At 46.5% G+C, this 16,879-nt stretch overlaps 1 protein-coding gene across 1 annotated transcript; it reads left to right on the forward strand.

Moving 5' to 3' along the window:
- Window positions 1-1,456: 1,456 nt before the first annotated feature.
- LOC112242416 (aryl hydrocarbon receptor nuclear translocator) lies at window positions 1,457-16,879 on the forward strand. The gene is given in 20 exon segments (XM_042305103.1): window positions 1,457-1,736; window positions 2,704-2,797; window positions 2,980-3,021; window positions 3,144-3,188; window positions 3,845-4,058; window positions 5,169-5,382; window positions 6,992-7,094; window positions 7,177-7,242; window positions 8,877-8,962; window positions 10,860-10,936; window positions 11,024-11,158; window positions 11,585-11,811; window positions 12,213-12,335; window positions 14,819-14,900; window positions 15,135-15,331; window positions 15,432-15,606; window positions 16,101-16,275; window positions 16,399-16,497; window positions 16,500-16,534; window positions 16,652-16,879. Coding segments are annotated over 20 exon segments (2,310 nt in total). The 5' UTR covers window positions 1,457-1,699; the 3' UTR covers window positions 16,736-16,879.

Below are 16,879 nucleotides of genomic sequence, written 5' to 3' on the forward strand. Positions count from 1 at the left end.
GCAGTGTGGTATGATGCATGTCATCGACTAGAGATGCATTCAACTCCGCTAACGATTATAAAGCTCCCAACTCTGAGCGCCCACCAACAATCCAACTCACCAAGAATGTTCGACAACAGGAGCAAACTCTTCTATTCTATTGAAAACACTTGATTGTGTACTCTTTCTTCAACAATGACGAAAGTTTTCTGCAAATGTTTGCAGAGTTGAATGCCAGTCTGGTTTGGTCCAGTCCAATCTGTTTCTGGGCATAATGATCCAGTAGAATCCTGACCCACACTGATGATATCATGCATCATGATGGATATTCATTGGGGGCCTGGATTGGTTGGTCAGAACAGGACATTTCTTCTCAGGAGACTGGAAAGGGCCATTGTAATTTAGGCTTTATTTAGCACAGATTTTTTTAGGCCATACTGCCCCGGATTAGATTATCCCGTGTGTGTGGTATGTGTTTTTCTGTTATTCTAGAGTGATTTGAGGTATGATTCCTATGAGAAACAGGTTTACAGTCATGTTTCATGTTTGACATCATTGTTTCAGAAAAGTTAGGATTTTTCTTGAGTTTGGATTTTAGCAACTCAATTGCTCAGTAAGCAAAAATATGATCCATGGAACAATGGAAGTGTTGTATTTTTATCATTATATATTTTCAATTGTTGTTGTATGTTAAGTGCCTTATCTGTAATGTATGGGATAGCCTACCCTCTCACCTTTCTACCTTCTTCAGCTCCTCTCATCCTCATTCATCCTTTCTCCCTCTTTCTTCTGCTTCTTATTGTTCCCCACTCCTACTCATCCATCTCCTCCCTCATTCTGAGATCCTCCCCTCAGCCTTTCACATCCCCACTCCAACCCTCGTTCATTTGTACTAACCTTGACCAATCTTCCTCTCTTCCCCCGTCGCTTTGGAAAAACAACAGTCACGTAATTACAGTGTTATTTTTATGTGTGTATTATGATGCTTAAGTATTATCATTAATAATAAAAACAACGATCATGAATAACTACGCCAAACCTGTCTACTCCAATGTTTGTTTTACACACTCAAATTATGAAGTTCTCCTCACTGATCGATAATGGGAGAGTATCTACAGTATAGGTTTCCTATGTCTTGGTTTAGGTACTGAGGCCTATAACCTATATAACCTTCTATAAACACAGGGATTGTATATTGTGCACTTATTTTAGTGTACACACATACAATACGTTTCTGAAATAGGAGTAGTAGGTTTATTACATTATAATACAAAATTACATTATAATGTGAGTATAACATATCACTCAAATAATCTTAAAGGTTAAGATCTTGCTTTGACTCAAATAAAATATTATACAGATGGTTCTGGCCTGTGATTCTGTGTAAGTGGTCAAACATTGGGGTTGCCCTCTTATTGGATGTCACTTGTATCCCGCTAATGATAGAAGAAAACTGTTATATAGCTAGAGCCTATACAGTTATTGCTATTAGCCGTGAACGCCATCTTGGATCTAGAAGGTTTCTAAACGGGGAAAACAGGAAAAGGGTCAGGAAAATAGATACTTTCGTTCTTATTTTGTAATTTCCCCCACTGGCTGATGATGAAGAAACACGAGTCATGACGTCGCCTCTTTATTTGCTGATATAGTTAAAATCGGTCAATCTGAGAGGATTGTGGACTGAGGAAATTTCCGCAGTTTACTGTAACTTGGTTTGTTTATGTTATTCAACCCGGACATGGACTCTTCTAACCCAGGTACAGTAATGTTTTAAACTTGTGGGAATAAGTTCAAATGTTACAGGTGATAATGCAGATGGAAAATTGGCGATCCGTGGCCCTTTGACCGAATCTGTCACTTTCTCCAGATTGCGTCTGATGACAGCATTAGGGAGCTAGGTAGCTCAGCTGAGGCTAAGCTAACTGGCCAGCGAAAGCAAGCTAACTGAATATTTGACTTTGACTTGAATAATTTAACTAGCTAGCTACTTAGCTAGCTATTGACGTTTCTGTCTTTCTTGCAAAATCGTAGTTAGCAAGTTAGCTACCAACCTTGGCAAATAGCTTGTCTTACATTTAGCTGGCATGACCTGATGTTAATGTTGCCAACTCGCCATGTTAGCTTAGCTAGTTATCATTTTTAGCTAGCTTGCTAGGTGACAGACTTGCGTAGGTTATGCTCAGATAAGTTAGCTATTAACTAGCTAGCTAGTTTGTGTCGATGTTTCATCAAAACAAGTGTTATTTTGAACTAATGATTAGCTTTTTTGGCCAGCTGACAGTTAGCTTGTTCTGCTTGACTTAGCATAGCTAGCGAGTGAGTTGTAGCTACAGTATTTGTTAGCTAGCTAGCTTTGTGGCTAGGTAAGTTAACGCATAGCCAGTTTCATTACCAGAGAGGCAATAGCTAGCTCGCTATACTCACAACTGCAGTGGTCACACGCTCTGGCTTGGAGAGCTGCATGGTTCAATCCAGCATTCACACACCTTCATTTTATTCTTCTAATCAATTCTTACGATTGGTTGATTAATGTTAGTTGACTCAGGTGTGTCACTACATGGCTGTCTGGAAAAACACATGTCCCGGTAGATATGTTTATGGCTAAAGAAAATAAACAAACAGTTGTGTTAGTGAAGTGGATACACTTGGAGCAACGTGTAACGTTACCTTCCGTAATTTATCTCTGTCTGTCTGTCTGTGTGTGTGTGTGTGTGTGTGTGGCAGACATACCAGATGACTCTCTGGGTTTGGGAGCCGGTGGGGCCCAGGCAAGCAGCAGTGCTGTTGTGCCAAAAGGGTCCAATAAGAGACGAGCTGCGTGAGTATAGTATACAATGCCAATGAATCAGTCAATCACTATGTCACAACTTTAACAGACGGTCTATAGCTATGACAGCACAGGGTAGAAGTTGTCCATAGGTTCAGAATCACACCGATAAGTTGTTGATCCATTCTTGTGTGTTAACTTTACAAACATGGATTCTGTCTACTTCCTCACAGGCCAGACTTCGATGATGATGATGATGGAAGCAAGCTCTTCAGGTAGGACTGACACCTGTCTCTCGCTCTTTCTTGCTCTGTCTCATCTCTCTCGCTCTCTCTATCTGATCTGACTGTATTGTGTTGGTTGTTTTGATGACAGATCTTCTTCTGTCTTTGACCAGGTGTGATGACGATGGAGGAGGAGGAGACAAAGAGCGATTTGCCAGGTAGAATAAGGAGGTTGTTTGTGCGTGTGTATAATACAGATATTCTGCATGCACACATCCCGAGACACCAGATTCCCTATCACACCACTGTGATTATTGTCACTACTACTAACCCCTGAGCTCAGGGACACCTGTTCACTCCTATCAATCCCTTTCTTCTGAGCACAACCCCTTTCTCTCCCTCCTTCCCTCTCTGCTTCTCTCTCTCAGGATCTCTGAAGTCTTTTTCTTTCAGCACTTCCTCTCCTCTATCACTCCGTCTCGCTTTGAAAGACCAGGTTCTCTCTATCTCGATCTCTACATTTATCTATCGTATTGATGGATCATTCACTCCTTGTTATATTTATCAATCCATGCTTGTTCCACCTATCTCATCCTAATCTGAAAATATCATTTGGTTACGCCAACACTAAACTCTACTCCATGTTGTCCACCTACCTGCCCACCTCTTCCCATTTATATCCCTCCCTCTTTCTCTCTACCCCACCCCATCCCTTCTCTACCTCTTCCTCTCTGCCCTTCCTATTTCTTCCCATCTCAACCCCATCCCTGTCCCTCCTCCGACTCCATGTCTGTTGCTGCTCTCCCCATCTCTACCCCATCTCTGTCCTTCCTACTCTCCTCTCTTCCTCTCCTCCCTCATTCCCTCGCTCCAGGGAGAATCACAGTGAGATTGAGCGGCGGCGGAGGAACAAGATGACTGCTTACATCACAGAGCTGTCGGACATGGTTCCCACCTGCAGCGCGTTGGCACGGAAACCAGATAAGCTGACCATCCTGCGCATGGCCGTGTCCCACATGAAGTCTCTGAGAGGGAGCGGCAACACTGCAGCAGACGGGACTTACAAACCATCCTTCCTCACCGACCAGGTTAGAGAAAGAGAGGCAGGAAGGAGAGGGAGGAGCGGGGGGCTGAGAGATGAAAGGGGGAAAATGTTATCATGGGTGTTTGTTGCACAATAATAACTGAGTGTATCTTCCATGTCATCTCTCCCTCCATCGTTCTCTCTCTCCTCTACCTCTCCTTTCCTCTCTCTCTCCCCTACCTCTCCTTTCCTCTCTCTCTCCTCTACCCCTCCATCGTTCTCTCTCTCCTCTACCTCTCCTTTCCTCTCTCTCTCCTCTACCTCTCCATCATTCTCTCTCTCCCCTACCTCTCCTTTCTTCTCTCTCTCTCCCCTACCTCTCCTTTCTTCTCTCTCTCCCCTACCTCTCCTTTCTTCTCTCTCTCTCCCCTACCTCTCCTTTCTTCTCTCTCTATCCCCTACCTCTCCTTTCTTCTCTCTCTCTCCCCTACCTCTCCTTTCTTCTCTCTCTCTCCCCTACCTCTCCTTTCTTCTCTCTCTCCTCTACCTCTCCTTTCTTCTCTCTCTCCCCTACCTCTCCTTTCTTCTCTCTCTCCCCTACCTCTCCTTTATATTCTCTCTCTCCTCTACCTCTCCTTTCTTCTCTCTCTCCCCTACCTCTCCTTTCTTCTCTCTCTTCCCTACCTCTCCTTTCTTCTCTCTCTCCTCTACCTCTCCTTTCTTCTCTCTCTCCCCTACCTCTCCTTTCTTCTCTCTCTCCCCTACCTCTCCTTTCTTCTCTCTCTCCTCTACCTCTCCTTTCTTCTCTCTCTCCCCTACCTCTCCTTTCTTCTCTCTCTCCCCTACCTCTCCTTTCTTCTCTCTCTCCTCTACCTCTCCTTTCTTCTCTCTCTCCCCTACCTCTCCTTTCTTCTCTCTCTCCCCTACCTCTCCTTTCTTCTCTCTCTCCCCTACCTCTCCTTTCTTCTCTCTCTCCCCTACCTCTCCTTTCTTCTCTCTCCTCTACCTCTCCTTTCTTCTCTCTCTCTCCTCTACCTCTCCTTTCTTCTCTCTCTCTCCTCTACCTCTCCTTTCCTCTCTCTCTCCTTTCTTCTCTCTCTCCTCTACCTCTCCTTTCTTCTCTCTCTCTCCTCTACCTCTCCTTTCCTCTCTCTCCCCATCCCTCTCTTTGTAGGAGCTGAAGCACCTGATCCTGGAAGCTGCTGATGGCTTCCTGTTTGTGGTGTCATGTGAGAGTGGGCGGGTCGTCTATGTGTCAGACTCCCTGACCCCTGTTCTTAACCAATCACAGTCCGACTGGCTAGGCTCCTCACTCTACGACCAGCTCCACCCGGACGACGGAGACAAACTACGAGAGCAGCTCTCTACTGCAGAGAGTAACAATACAGGTACACACAGGTGGTACAGATGAACTACAGGAGCAGCTCTGTACTGCAGAGAGTTATAATACAGGTGGTACAGATGAACTACAGGAGCAGCTCTGTACTGCAGAGTTATAATACAGGTGGTACAGATGAACTACAGGAGCAGCTCTGTACTGCAGAGAGTTATAATACAGGTGGTACAGATGAACTACAGGAGCAGCTCTGTACTGCAGAGTTATAATACAGGTGGTACAGATGAACTACAGGAGCAGCTCTGTACTGCAGAGAGTTATAATACAGGTGGTACAGATGAACTACAGGAGCAGCTCTATACTGCAGAGTTATAATACAGGTGGTACAGATGAACTACAGGAGCAGCTCTGTACTGCAGAGAGTTATAATACAGGTGGTACAGATGAACTACAGGAGCAGCTCTATACTGCAGAGTTATAATACAGGTGGTACAGATGAACTACAGAAGCAGCTCTATACTGCAGAGTTATAATACAGGTGGTACAGATGAACTACAGGAGCAGCTCTATACTGCAGAGTTATAATACAGGTGGTACAGATGAACTACAGGAGCAGCTCTATACTGCAGAGTTATAATACAGGTGGTACAGATGAACTACAGGAGCAGCTCTGTACTGCAGAGAGTTATAATACAGGTGGTACAGATGAACTACAGGAGCAGCTCTGTACTGCAGAGTTATAATACAGGTGGTACAGATGAACTACAGGAGCAGCTCTGTACTGCAGAGAGTTATAATACAGGTGGTACAGATGAACTACAGGAGCAGCTCTGTAGTGCAGAGTTATAATACAGGTGGTACAGATGAACTACAGGAGCAGCTCTGTAGTGCAGAGTTATAATACAGGTGGTACAGATGAACTACAGGAGCAGCTCTGTACTGCAGAGAGTTATAATACAGGTGGTACAGATGAACTACAGGAGCAGCTCTGTACTGCAGAGAGTTATAATACAGGTGGTACAGATGAACTACAGGAGCAGCTCTGTACTGCAGAGAGTTATAATACAGGTGGTACAGATGAACTACAGGAGCAGCTCTGTACTGCAGAGAGTTATAATACAGGTGGTACAGATGAACTACAGGAGCAGCTCTGTACTGCAGAGTTATAATACAGGTGGTACAGATGAACTACAGGAGCAGCTCTGTACTGCAGAGAATTATAATACAGGTGGTACAGATGAACTACAGGAGCAGCTCTGTACTGCAGAGAGTTATAATACAGGTGGTACAGATGAACTACAGGAGCAGCTCTGTACTGCAGAGTTATAATACAGGTGGTACAGATGAACTACAGGAGCAGCTCTACTGCAGAGAGTTATAATACAGGTGGTACAGATGAACTACAGGAGCAGCTCTGTAGTGCAGAGAGTTATAATACAGGTGGTACAGATGAACTACAGGAGCAGCTCTGTACTGCAGAGAGTTATAATACAGGTGGTACAGATGAACTACAGGAGCAGCTCTGTAGTGCAGAGAGTTATAATACAGGTGGTACAGATGAACTACCGGAGCAACTCTGTACTGCAGAGAGTTATAATACAGGTAGGAGACACACACAACACTAATGACTGTGGGTAACGACCCTTCTCTCTCTTTCTCAGGGAGGATGTTAGACCTGAAGACAGGAACAGTTAAGAAGGAGGGACAGCAGTCCTCCGTCAGGATGTGTATGGGAGCCAGACGATCCTTTATATGTAGGATGAGGTGTGTGTGATGAGCTTGCATGTGTATATGGCTGTATGCACCTGTGTTGGGCGTGTGTATTCTGAAATGTGTGTGTTTGTAGATGTGGTTCGTGTCCAGTGGAGCCCATGTCTATGAACAGATTGAATTTCCTGCGGAGCAGGAACAGGTGAGATCATGCTTGTATATTTTACTGTAAAAAGTGCATTCGGAAAGTATTCAGACCCCTTGACTTTTTCCACATTTTGTTATGTTACGTTGTTATGTTTTAAAATGTATTAAATATTTAAAAAATTCTCATCAATCTACACACAATACCATAATGACAAATCGAAAACAGGTTTTTATACATTTTTGCACATTTATTAAAAATAAAAAAACAAATACCTTATTTACATAAGTATTCAGACCCTTTGCTATGAGACTCGAAATTGAGCTCAGGTTCATCCTGTTTCCATTGATCATCATTGAGATGTTTCTACAACTTGATTGGAGTCCACCTGTGGTAAATTCCGTTGATTGGACATGATTTGGAAAGGCACACACCTGTCTAAAAAAGGTCCCACAGTTGACAGTGCATGTCAGAGCAAAATTCAAGCCACATTGTTGAAGGAATTGTCTATTGTGCTCAGAGACAGGATTGTGTCGAGGTACTAGAGACAGATCTGTGGAAAGTTACCAAAATATTTCTGCAGCATTGGAGTTCCACAAGGGCACAGTGGCCTCCATCATTCTTAAATGGAAGAAGTTTGGAACCACCAAAACTCTTCCTATTGCTGGCTGCCCAGACAAACTGAGCAATCGGGGGAGAAGGGCCTTTGCCAGGGAGGTGCCCAAGAACCCGACGGTCACTGATAGAGCTCCAGAGTTCATCTGTGGAGATGGGAGAATCTTCCAGAAGGACAACCAACTCTGCAGCACTCCACTAATCAGTTATTTATGGTAGAGTGGCCAGACTGAATCCACTCCTCAGTATAAGGCTCATGACAGCCTGCATGGAGTTTGCCAAAAGGCATTTAAATGACTCTCTGACCATGAGAAACAAGATTGTCTGGTCTGATGAAACCAAGATTGAACACTTTGGCCTGAATGCCAAGCATCACGTCGGGAGGAAACCTGGCGCCATCCCTACGGTGAAGCATGGTGGTGGCAGCATACTGTGGGGATGTTTTTCAACGGCAGAGACTACGAGACTAGTCAGGATCAAGGCAAAGATGAACGGCGCAAAGTACAGAGAGATCCTTGATGAAAACCTGCTCCTGAGAGCTCAGACTGCGGCGAAGGTTCACCTTCCAACAGGAAGATGACCCTAAGCACACAGCCAAGACAACGCAGGAGTGGCTTTCTGGACAAGTTTCTGAATGTCCTTGAGTGACCCAGCCAGAGCCCGGACTTGAACCCGATCGAACATCTTTGGAGAAACACGAGAGGAGCTGGTCAGCGACGCTCCCCATCCAACCTGACAGGGTTTGAGAGGATCTTCAGAGAAGAATGGGAGAAACTTCCCAAATACAGGTGTGCCAAGCTTGTAGCGTCATACCCAAGAAGACTCTGGGCTCTAATTGCTGCCAAAGGTGCTTTAACAACTGAGTAAAGGGTCTGAATACTTTTGTAAATGTCATATTTCAGTTTTTTTAATAAATTTGTGAACATTTCTGAAAACCTGTTTTTGTTTTGTCAATGTGTGTAGATTGATGAGGAAAAAGGCTTAACAACATGTAGAAAAAGTGAAGATGTCTGAATACTTTCCCAAATGCAATGTATAGTGAACTATGCCTTGACTGGTAGTGTTCTCCCCTGTAGGAATGGTCTGGGCCCACCCAAGGATGGAGAGCCTCAGTATGTGGTGGTCCACTGCACTGGATACATCAAGTCCTGGCCCCCCACAGGTAACTAACTAACTAACCAATGGCATAGCTCTTATATCAAATCAAATGTTATTGGTCACATACACATGGTTAGCAGATGTTAATGCGAGTGTAGCGAAATGCTTGTGCTTCTAGTTCCGACTGCAGTAATATCTAACATGTAATCTAACAATTCCCCAACAACTACCTAATACACACAAATCTAAAGGGGTGAATGAGAATATGTACATATAAATATATGGATGAGCGATGGCCGAGCAGCATTGTCAAGGTGCAATAGATGGTATAAAATACAGTATATACATATGATATGAGTAATGTAAGATATGTAAGCATTATTGAAGTGACATTATTTAAAGTGGCATTGTTTAAAGTGAGTAGTGATCAATTTATTAAATTGTCCAGTGATTGGGTCTCAATGTAGGCAGCAACCTCTCTGAGTTAGTGATTGCTGTTTAGCAGTCTGATGGCCTTGAGACAGAATCTGTTTTTCAGTCTCTCTGTCCCAGCTTTGATGCACCTGTACTGACCTCGCCTTCTGGATGATAGCGGTGTGAACATGCAGTGGCTCGGGTGGTTGTTGTTCTTGATGATCTTTTTGGCCTTCCTGTGACATCAGGTGCTGTAGGTGTCCTGGAGGGCAGGTAGTTTGCCCCCGGTGGTGCGTTGTGCAGTCCGGCGCCACCAGAGTCGCCCTCCTAATCGGGGCCCGCTGCAAGGGTCCCCAGTACTGTCATGTCCTGACCTTAGAGATCCTTTTTATGCCTCTATATTGGTTTGGTCAGGGTGTGAGTTGAGGTGGGCATTCTATGTTGTGTTTCTATGTTTTCTGTTCTATGTGTTTGGCCTGGTATGGTTCCCAATCAGAGGCAGCTGTCTATTGTTGTCTCTGATTAAGAACCATACTTAGGTAGCCTTTTCCCACCTGGTGTTTGTGGGTAGTTGTTTTGTGTTTTCACCTTTCAGGACTGTTTCGATTTTCATTTCTTACATTCACTTTGTTATTTTTGTATTTTCGTGTTCTGGTATAATAAATAATCATAGACACTTACCACGCTGCGTTTTGGTCCCATCCTTCCTACTCATGTTCCGATGAAGACGAAGATCGTTACATTCCTACCTTCACCACCTGGGGAAGGCCCGTCAGAATGTCCAGGACCCAGTTGCACAGGGCGGGTTTGAGACCCAGGGCCTCAAGCTTAATTGTCAGCTTGGAGGGTACTATGGTGTTGAATGCTGAGCTGTAGTCAATGAACAGCATTCTTACATAGGTATTCCTCTTGTCCAGATGGGATAGGGAAGTGTGCAGTGTGATGGCGATTGCGTCGTCTGTGGACCTGATGGGGCGGTATGCAAACTGAAGTGGGTCTAGGGTGGCAGGTAAGATGGAGGTGATATGATTCTTGACTAGTCTCTCAAAGCACCTCATGATGACAGAAGTGAGTGCTACGGGGCGATAGTCATTTAGTTCAGTTATCTTTGCCTTCTTGGGTACAGGAACAATGGTGGCCATCTTGAAGCATGTGGGAACAGCAGACTGGGATAGGGAGCGATTGAATATGTCCGTAAACACACCAGCCTGTCTGCATGCTCTGAGGACGCGGCTGGGGATGCCATCTGGACCAGCAGCCTTCCAAGAGTTAACACATTTAAGTGTTTTACTCACGTCGGCCGCGACGGTAACACTGTATTATCTTCATAACGAGCAAAGAAGGTGTTTAGTTTGTCTGGAAGCAAGATGTCGGTGTCTGTGACGAGGCTTGTTGTCTTTTTGTAGTCCGTGATTTCCTGTAGACCCTGCCACATACGTCTGGTGTCTGAGCCGTTGAAGTGCGACTCCACTTTGTACCGGCATATATCCAATGTATACACTACTGCTGCATACTGAGTCGTGTGTGTTTGCCTGCTCGCATTTCAGGGGTGAATCTAACAGATGAGGAAGCAGACAATATTCAGGGGAGTCGCTACTGTCTAGTCGCCATCGGTAGACTTCAGGTAAGATGGGACAACTTAATGTCCAATGTTTGGATGGGCTCATGGAACCACCATCTTGCAGACGCTTGTTCCCCCCTTGTTGTCTAGGTGACCTCTTGCCCGAGCGACACAGACATGAACAGCATCAGTGTTCCGGTGGAGTTCATCTCTCGTCACAACTGCCAGGGCCTCTTTACCTTCGTAGACCACCGCTGCATGGCCACAGTGGGCTACCAGCCTCAGGTAGGCCTCACTCACAGCCTGGGGCTAGAGTAGGACAAACACCCAGCATCGCATTTCATAGTGTATCAGGATACAGAATGTGTTTAAACTGTGTATCAGGCTACAGTATGTGTTTAAACTGTGTATCAGGATACAGAATGTGTTTAAACTGTGTACCAGGATACAGTATGTGTTTAAACTGTGTATCAGGATACAGTATGTGTTTAAACTGTGTACCAGGATACAGTATGTGTTTAAACTGTGTACCAGGATACAGTATGTGTTTAAACTGTGTACCAGGATACAGTATGTGTTTAAACTGTGTACCAGGATACAGTATGTGTTTAAACTGTGTACCAGGATACAGTATGTGTTTAAACTCTTTGACAGCTGTAAGCTTGATCTAACTTTTTCAGTGTTGTGTGTGTGTGTGTGTGTGTTCCCCAGGAACTGCTGGGTAAGAACATCTTGGAGCTGGCCCACCCTGAGGACCAGGAACTGCTGAGAGACAGCTTCCAGCAGGTGGTCAAGCTGAAGGGTCAGGTGCTGTCCGTCATGTTCCGCTTCCTGTCCAAGACCAGAGACTGGCTCTGGATCAGGACCAGCTCCTTCACCTTCCAGAACCCCTTCTCTGAGGAGATAGAGTACATCATCTGTACCAACGCCAACGTCAAGTAGGTGCTGTATACACACACAGACACACATCATCTGCACCAAGGCCAAGTAGGTACACACATACACACACACCTGCACCAACGCCAAGTAGGGACACACACACACACGCACACACACATCTGCAACAACTCAAACTTCAAGTACCAACACGCACACACGTATTATCTGCACCAACGCAAGTCACCTGAGTGTGAGATGCCTACAACACATAGACACCACAACTCTATTCCACCTCAACATCTGAACATCTCCACTCTGTCTAACCAATCTGTTGAGCCACCTTAGGAAATGTGATGTCATCTCTTCCAGGATGTGTGTTTGTCAGTATGTTCACCTCCCCTACATATCTTTCTCTCCCTTCCTTTCCTCCTCACCCCTTGTTTTTGTTGTGGGCCAGTAGAACCTCGACTCAGGACACCCTCACCCCCCTCTCGTCCTCAGGGGTGTCTTTGCCCCCCTCGCAGGGGGAGAGCAGTCCTAACTTCCCCCCTGTATCCCACAGCCCAGGGCAGGTGGCTGCCAGGTGAGACCCCTCAACCCCCCTCTGGCATGGGTCAGCTGTGGCTGCTGCTGCTGCTTCACTGGATACTACAACTCTATTTCTATCTTGTTCCCTTTATTCTCTTGTTCTCTCTGGTCTGGTTCAGAGTTCACCCCTTGGTAAGGGCTGTGGATTGTTACTTGACTTGACCGGGCCTTTCTGTTTTTGGGTGATTCCCCCCCTCCCTCTCCCTCCTCAACAGCAGTAAGATATCCATCATGACCACGGTGTTGGTAATGAACCCCCTCTCCTCTTTTCTTCTTGGTTACCATAGTGACTGGTGGTGGGGCAAAGTGCTGTTGGTCGGCAGGTGTTTTGGTTTCCCAAGCAGCGGTGGAGGGCCTTGACGAAAATTATATTTTCTGTTGTCACTGCTAACACTTCTTTTTTTCTCTCTACCACCCCCTCTTTTCTCCCTCTACCACTCCCTCTTTTCTCCCTCTACCACTCTCTACCACCCCCTCTTTTCTCCCTCTACCACTCTCTACCACCCCCTCTTTTCTCCCTCTACCACTCTCTACCACCCCCTCTTTTCTCCCTCTACCACTCTCTACCACTCCCTCTTTTCTCCCTCTACCACTCTCTACCACTCCCTCTTTTCTCCCTCTACCACTCTCTACCACTCCCTCTTTTCTCCCTCTACCACTCTCTACCACTCCCTCTTTTCTCCCTCTACCACTCTCTACCACTCCCTCTTTTCTCCCTCTACCACTCTCTACCACTCCCTCTTTTCTCCCTCTACCACTCTCTACCACCCCTCTTTTCTCCCTCTACCACTCTCTACCACCCCTCTTTTCTTCCTCTACCACTCCCTATTTTCTCTCTCTACCACCCCTCTTTTCTCCCTCTACCACTCTCTACCACTCCCTCTTTTCTCCCTCTACCACTCTTTACCACTCCCCCTCTTTTCTCCCTCTACCACTCCCTATTTTCTCTCTCTACCACTCCCCCTCTTTTCTCCCTCTACCACTCTCTACCACCCCCTCTTTTCTCCCTCTACCACTCTCTACCACTCCCTCTTTTCTCCCTCTACCACTCTTTACCACTCCCCCTCTTTTCTCCCTCTACCACTCCCTATTTTCTCTCTCTACCACCCCCTCTTTTCTCCCTCTACCACTCTCTACCACCCCCTCTTTTCTCCCTCTACCACTCTCTACCACCCCTCTTTTCTCCCTCTACCACTCTCTACCACTCCCTCTTTTCTCCCTCTACCACTCTTTACCACTCCCCTCTTTTCTCCCTCTACCACTCCCTATTTTCTCCCTCTACCACTCCCTATTTTCTCTCTCTACCACCCCTCTTTTCTCCCTCTACCACTCCCTCTTTTCTCCCTCTACCACTCTTTACCACTCCCTCTTTTCTCCCTCTACCACTCTCTACCACTCCCTCTTTTCTCCCTCTACCACTCTTTACCACTCCCTCTTTTCTCCCTCTACCACTCTCTACCACCCCCTCTTTTCTCCCTCTACCACTCTCTACCACTCCCTCTTTTCTCCCTCTACCACTCTTTACCACTCCCCCTCTTTTCTCCCTCTACCACTCCCTATTTTCTCTCTCTACCACTCCCCCTCTTTTCTCCCTCTACCACTCTCTACCACCCCCTCTCTTTTCTCCCTCTACCACTCTCTACCACTCCCTCTTTTCTCCCTCTACCACTCTTTACCACTCCCCTCTTTTCTCCCTCTACCACTCCCTATTTTCTCTCTCTACCACCCCCTCTTTTCTCCCTCTACCACTCTCTACCACCCCCTCTTTTCTCCCTCTACCACTCTCTACCACCCCCTCTTTTCTCCCTCTACCACTCTCTACCACTCCCTCTTTTCTCCCTCTACCACTCTTTACCACTCCCCCTCTTTTCTCCCTCTACCACTCCCTATTTTCTCCCTCTACCACTCCCTATTTTCTCTCTCTACCACCCCCTCTTTTCTCCCTCTACCACTCCCTCTTTTCTCCCTCTACCACTCTTTACCACTCCCTCTTTTCTCCCTCTACCACTCTCTACCACTCCCTCTTTTCTCCCTCTACCACTCTTTACCACTCCCTCTTTTCTCCCTCTACCACTCTCTACCACCCCTCTTTTCTCCCTCTACCACTCCCTATTTTCTCCCTCTACCACCCCCTCTTTTCTCCCTCTACCACTCTCTACCACCCCCTCTTTTCTCCCTCTACCACTCTTTACCACTCCCTCTTTTCTCCCTCTACCACTCTTTACCACTCCCTCTTTTCTCCCTCTACCACTCTTTACCACTCCCTCTTTTCTCCCTCTACCACTCTCTACCACTCCCCCTCTTTTCTCCCTCTACCACTCCCTATTTTCTCTCTCTACCACTCCCCCTCTTTTCTCCCTCTACCACTCTCTACCACTCCCCTTCTTTTCTCTCTCTACCACTCCCCCTCTTTTCTCCCTCTACCACCCCCTATTTTCTCCTTCTTTTTTGTCTCTCTCCCTTTCCCCCTCTTTCCAGACAGTTGCAGCAGCAGCAAGCAGAGTTGGGGGGAGGAGGGAGAGATGGTCTGTACGAGGCAGGACAGGTTACACTTCCACAGGTAAGACTAGCACTGACTAAAACACAGACCTAACTGGGGCCTTAACCCCACAACAAGCCCCCCATCCAGTGGTGCTGCACTGTAGCTTGATCCTGTGCTTATCTCACTGTATGTGTGATGTCTTGGGGACGAGATCGTTCTATTGTTCACTGTAACATGGACAATAAAGTTGTATTGTTGTTCCTACCTCCAAGCCTTTAGTGAGTATTGACCGTTGACCGTTGTCCATGTCAGATGCCTGTCCAGGCCGTGACCGCAGCTGGAACTGACCACAGTAAGACCAGGGACAAGGCAGAGATGCACCCCTCCATGTACCCCAACCCAGACCAGGCCAAGTTCCTGCCCTCCACCTCTGCCCCCGGAGTACCCATCTACCCTCAGGACAACAACAACTACACCACTGCCAACCGCTCCAACGACACATACAGCAGGTATGACCACTAGCCTCTGTTGTACTGTTTTCAACTGATCTAAGGGCCATGTATACTGAATAAGAGATTGTAATTCCCTGTTGTTATGAACTAATTCCAGGTCAGTAGGGATGTCCCCTCAGATGGTGCAGCCATCCCACTCCGCAGGCCAGGTGCTGGCTCAGATGTCCCGTCAGAACGGGGCACCCCCCTCCAACAGCAGCCCCCTACAGGGAGGGGCAGCGGTGAGCTGGCCGGGGCCAGCAGCAGGGGCTAGACCCCCCTTCAACAACCAGGTGAGACAGCTGGCAGCTGCAGGTAGAAGCTGTCCAAACAGCCTGAAGTTTAGATCCTCTGTTGTTGCCCAAAGTGCTACAGATGTAGAATCTTAATTTAAGACTTTTCTACAGCAGGAAAATAATCCTGCAGCAACAGGAAATATGAATTATTTTGTAGATTATAATTTTATTGTGGAAATTACAAATGTCAGAAGCTTTTTTTAAACCTCAAATACAATACAAGTTTAAAATTGTCTGCATTGCAGGACAGTTTTCCTTGAACAGGGTTATCAAATTGAAATCCTACATCTGTAGCTGGCGTGATGGGGATGAGTGCTCTGAGGTTCTTGCATCTCTGTATCTTAGCATTGTAAAGGACCTTGTATTTTATTCCTGTGTAATCTGTGTTTTGAGTATCACACCCAGACAGTTTCAACAGTAAATGTATAACAGAAACCTTGTACGTTTATAAAGTGTGAATAATAACATGGTGTTGTTCACCACCCGCCCAGCAGGTGGTGCCCCAGGCAGGGAAGGCCCTGTCTCCCCAGTTTGCCATGGGGAGTTTTGTTGGGGGCTCTTCCTCCTCATTTGGGGCGATGCCCACCACTGCCGCTCCGACCCCCACCATGGGGGCTAACTACCCAAATATCAACCCCCGCGCCAGCCTCAATACCAACGGATATGGTACGTGACCCTGAGAGAGAGAGTGTGTGTGTGTGTGTGTGTGTGTCATCTACAGTACAGTGTTTTTATGTGTTTGTGTATGCTGGTGTAGTTAGATACTGAATCGCCCATTGTCTCTGATAGATGGCTTGGGGTCGGGGCAGCAGTTCCCCTCCAGGGCAGCGGAGGCAGTGTGGCCCCAGTGGCACGGCCAGCAGCAAGCTCAGAACAGGGCAGAGCAGCACCCCACACACAGAACAACCAGCCTGACATCTTCCCTGTAAGTCTCTCTCCCTCTACCTATATCAATCTGCCTTTCTCTTCCCCATGTCTCCATCTGTACCTTTTGTTATGTGTTGTCATGTTGCTTTGAAGTTAAATCTTTCTCTCTCTCTAGGATGTTCTCGCCATGCTGGACCAGCCGGCCAACTTCAACAACGATGACTTTGAGATTCCCATCTACCCCTCTTTCAACGAGTGACCCCGCATACACTCTTCCACTTACCTCCTCTGTCTCTCAAATGTCTCCTTCTCTCTCATTTGGTGCACTTTTGCTCTCTTTCTTCGCCTTTCGTGATCCAACGAGAGCATGTCTAATTATCGCTCAGATGATTGCACTGCCAGG

The sequence above is a fragment of the Oncorhynchus tshawytscha genome, linkage group LG23 (assembly GCF_018296145.1).
Source record: "Oncorhynchus tshawytscha isolate Ot180627B linkage group LG23, Otsh_v2.0, whole genome shotgun sequence".
NCBI lineage: Eukaryota > Metazoa > Chordata > Actinopteri > Salmoniformes > Salmonidae > Oncorhynchus > Oncorhynchus tshawytscha.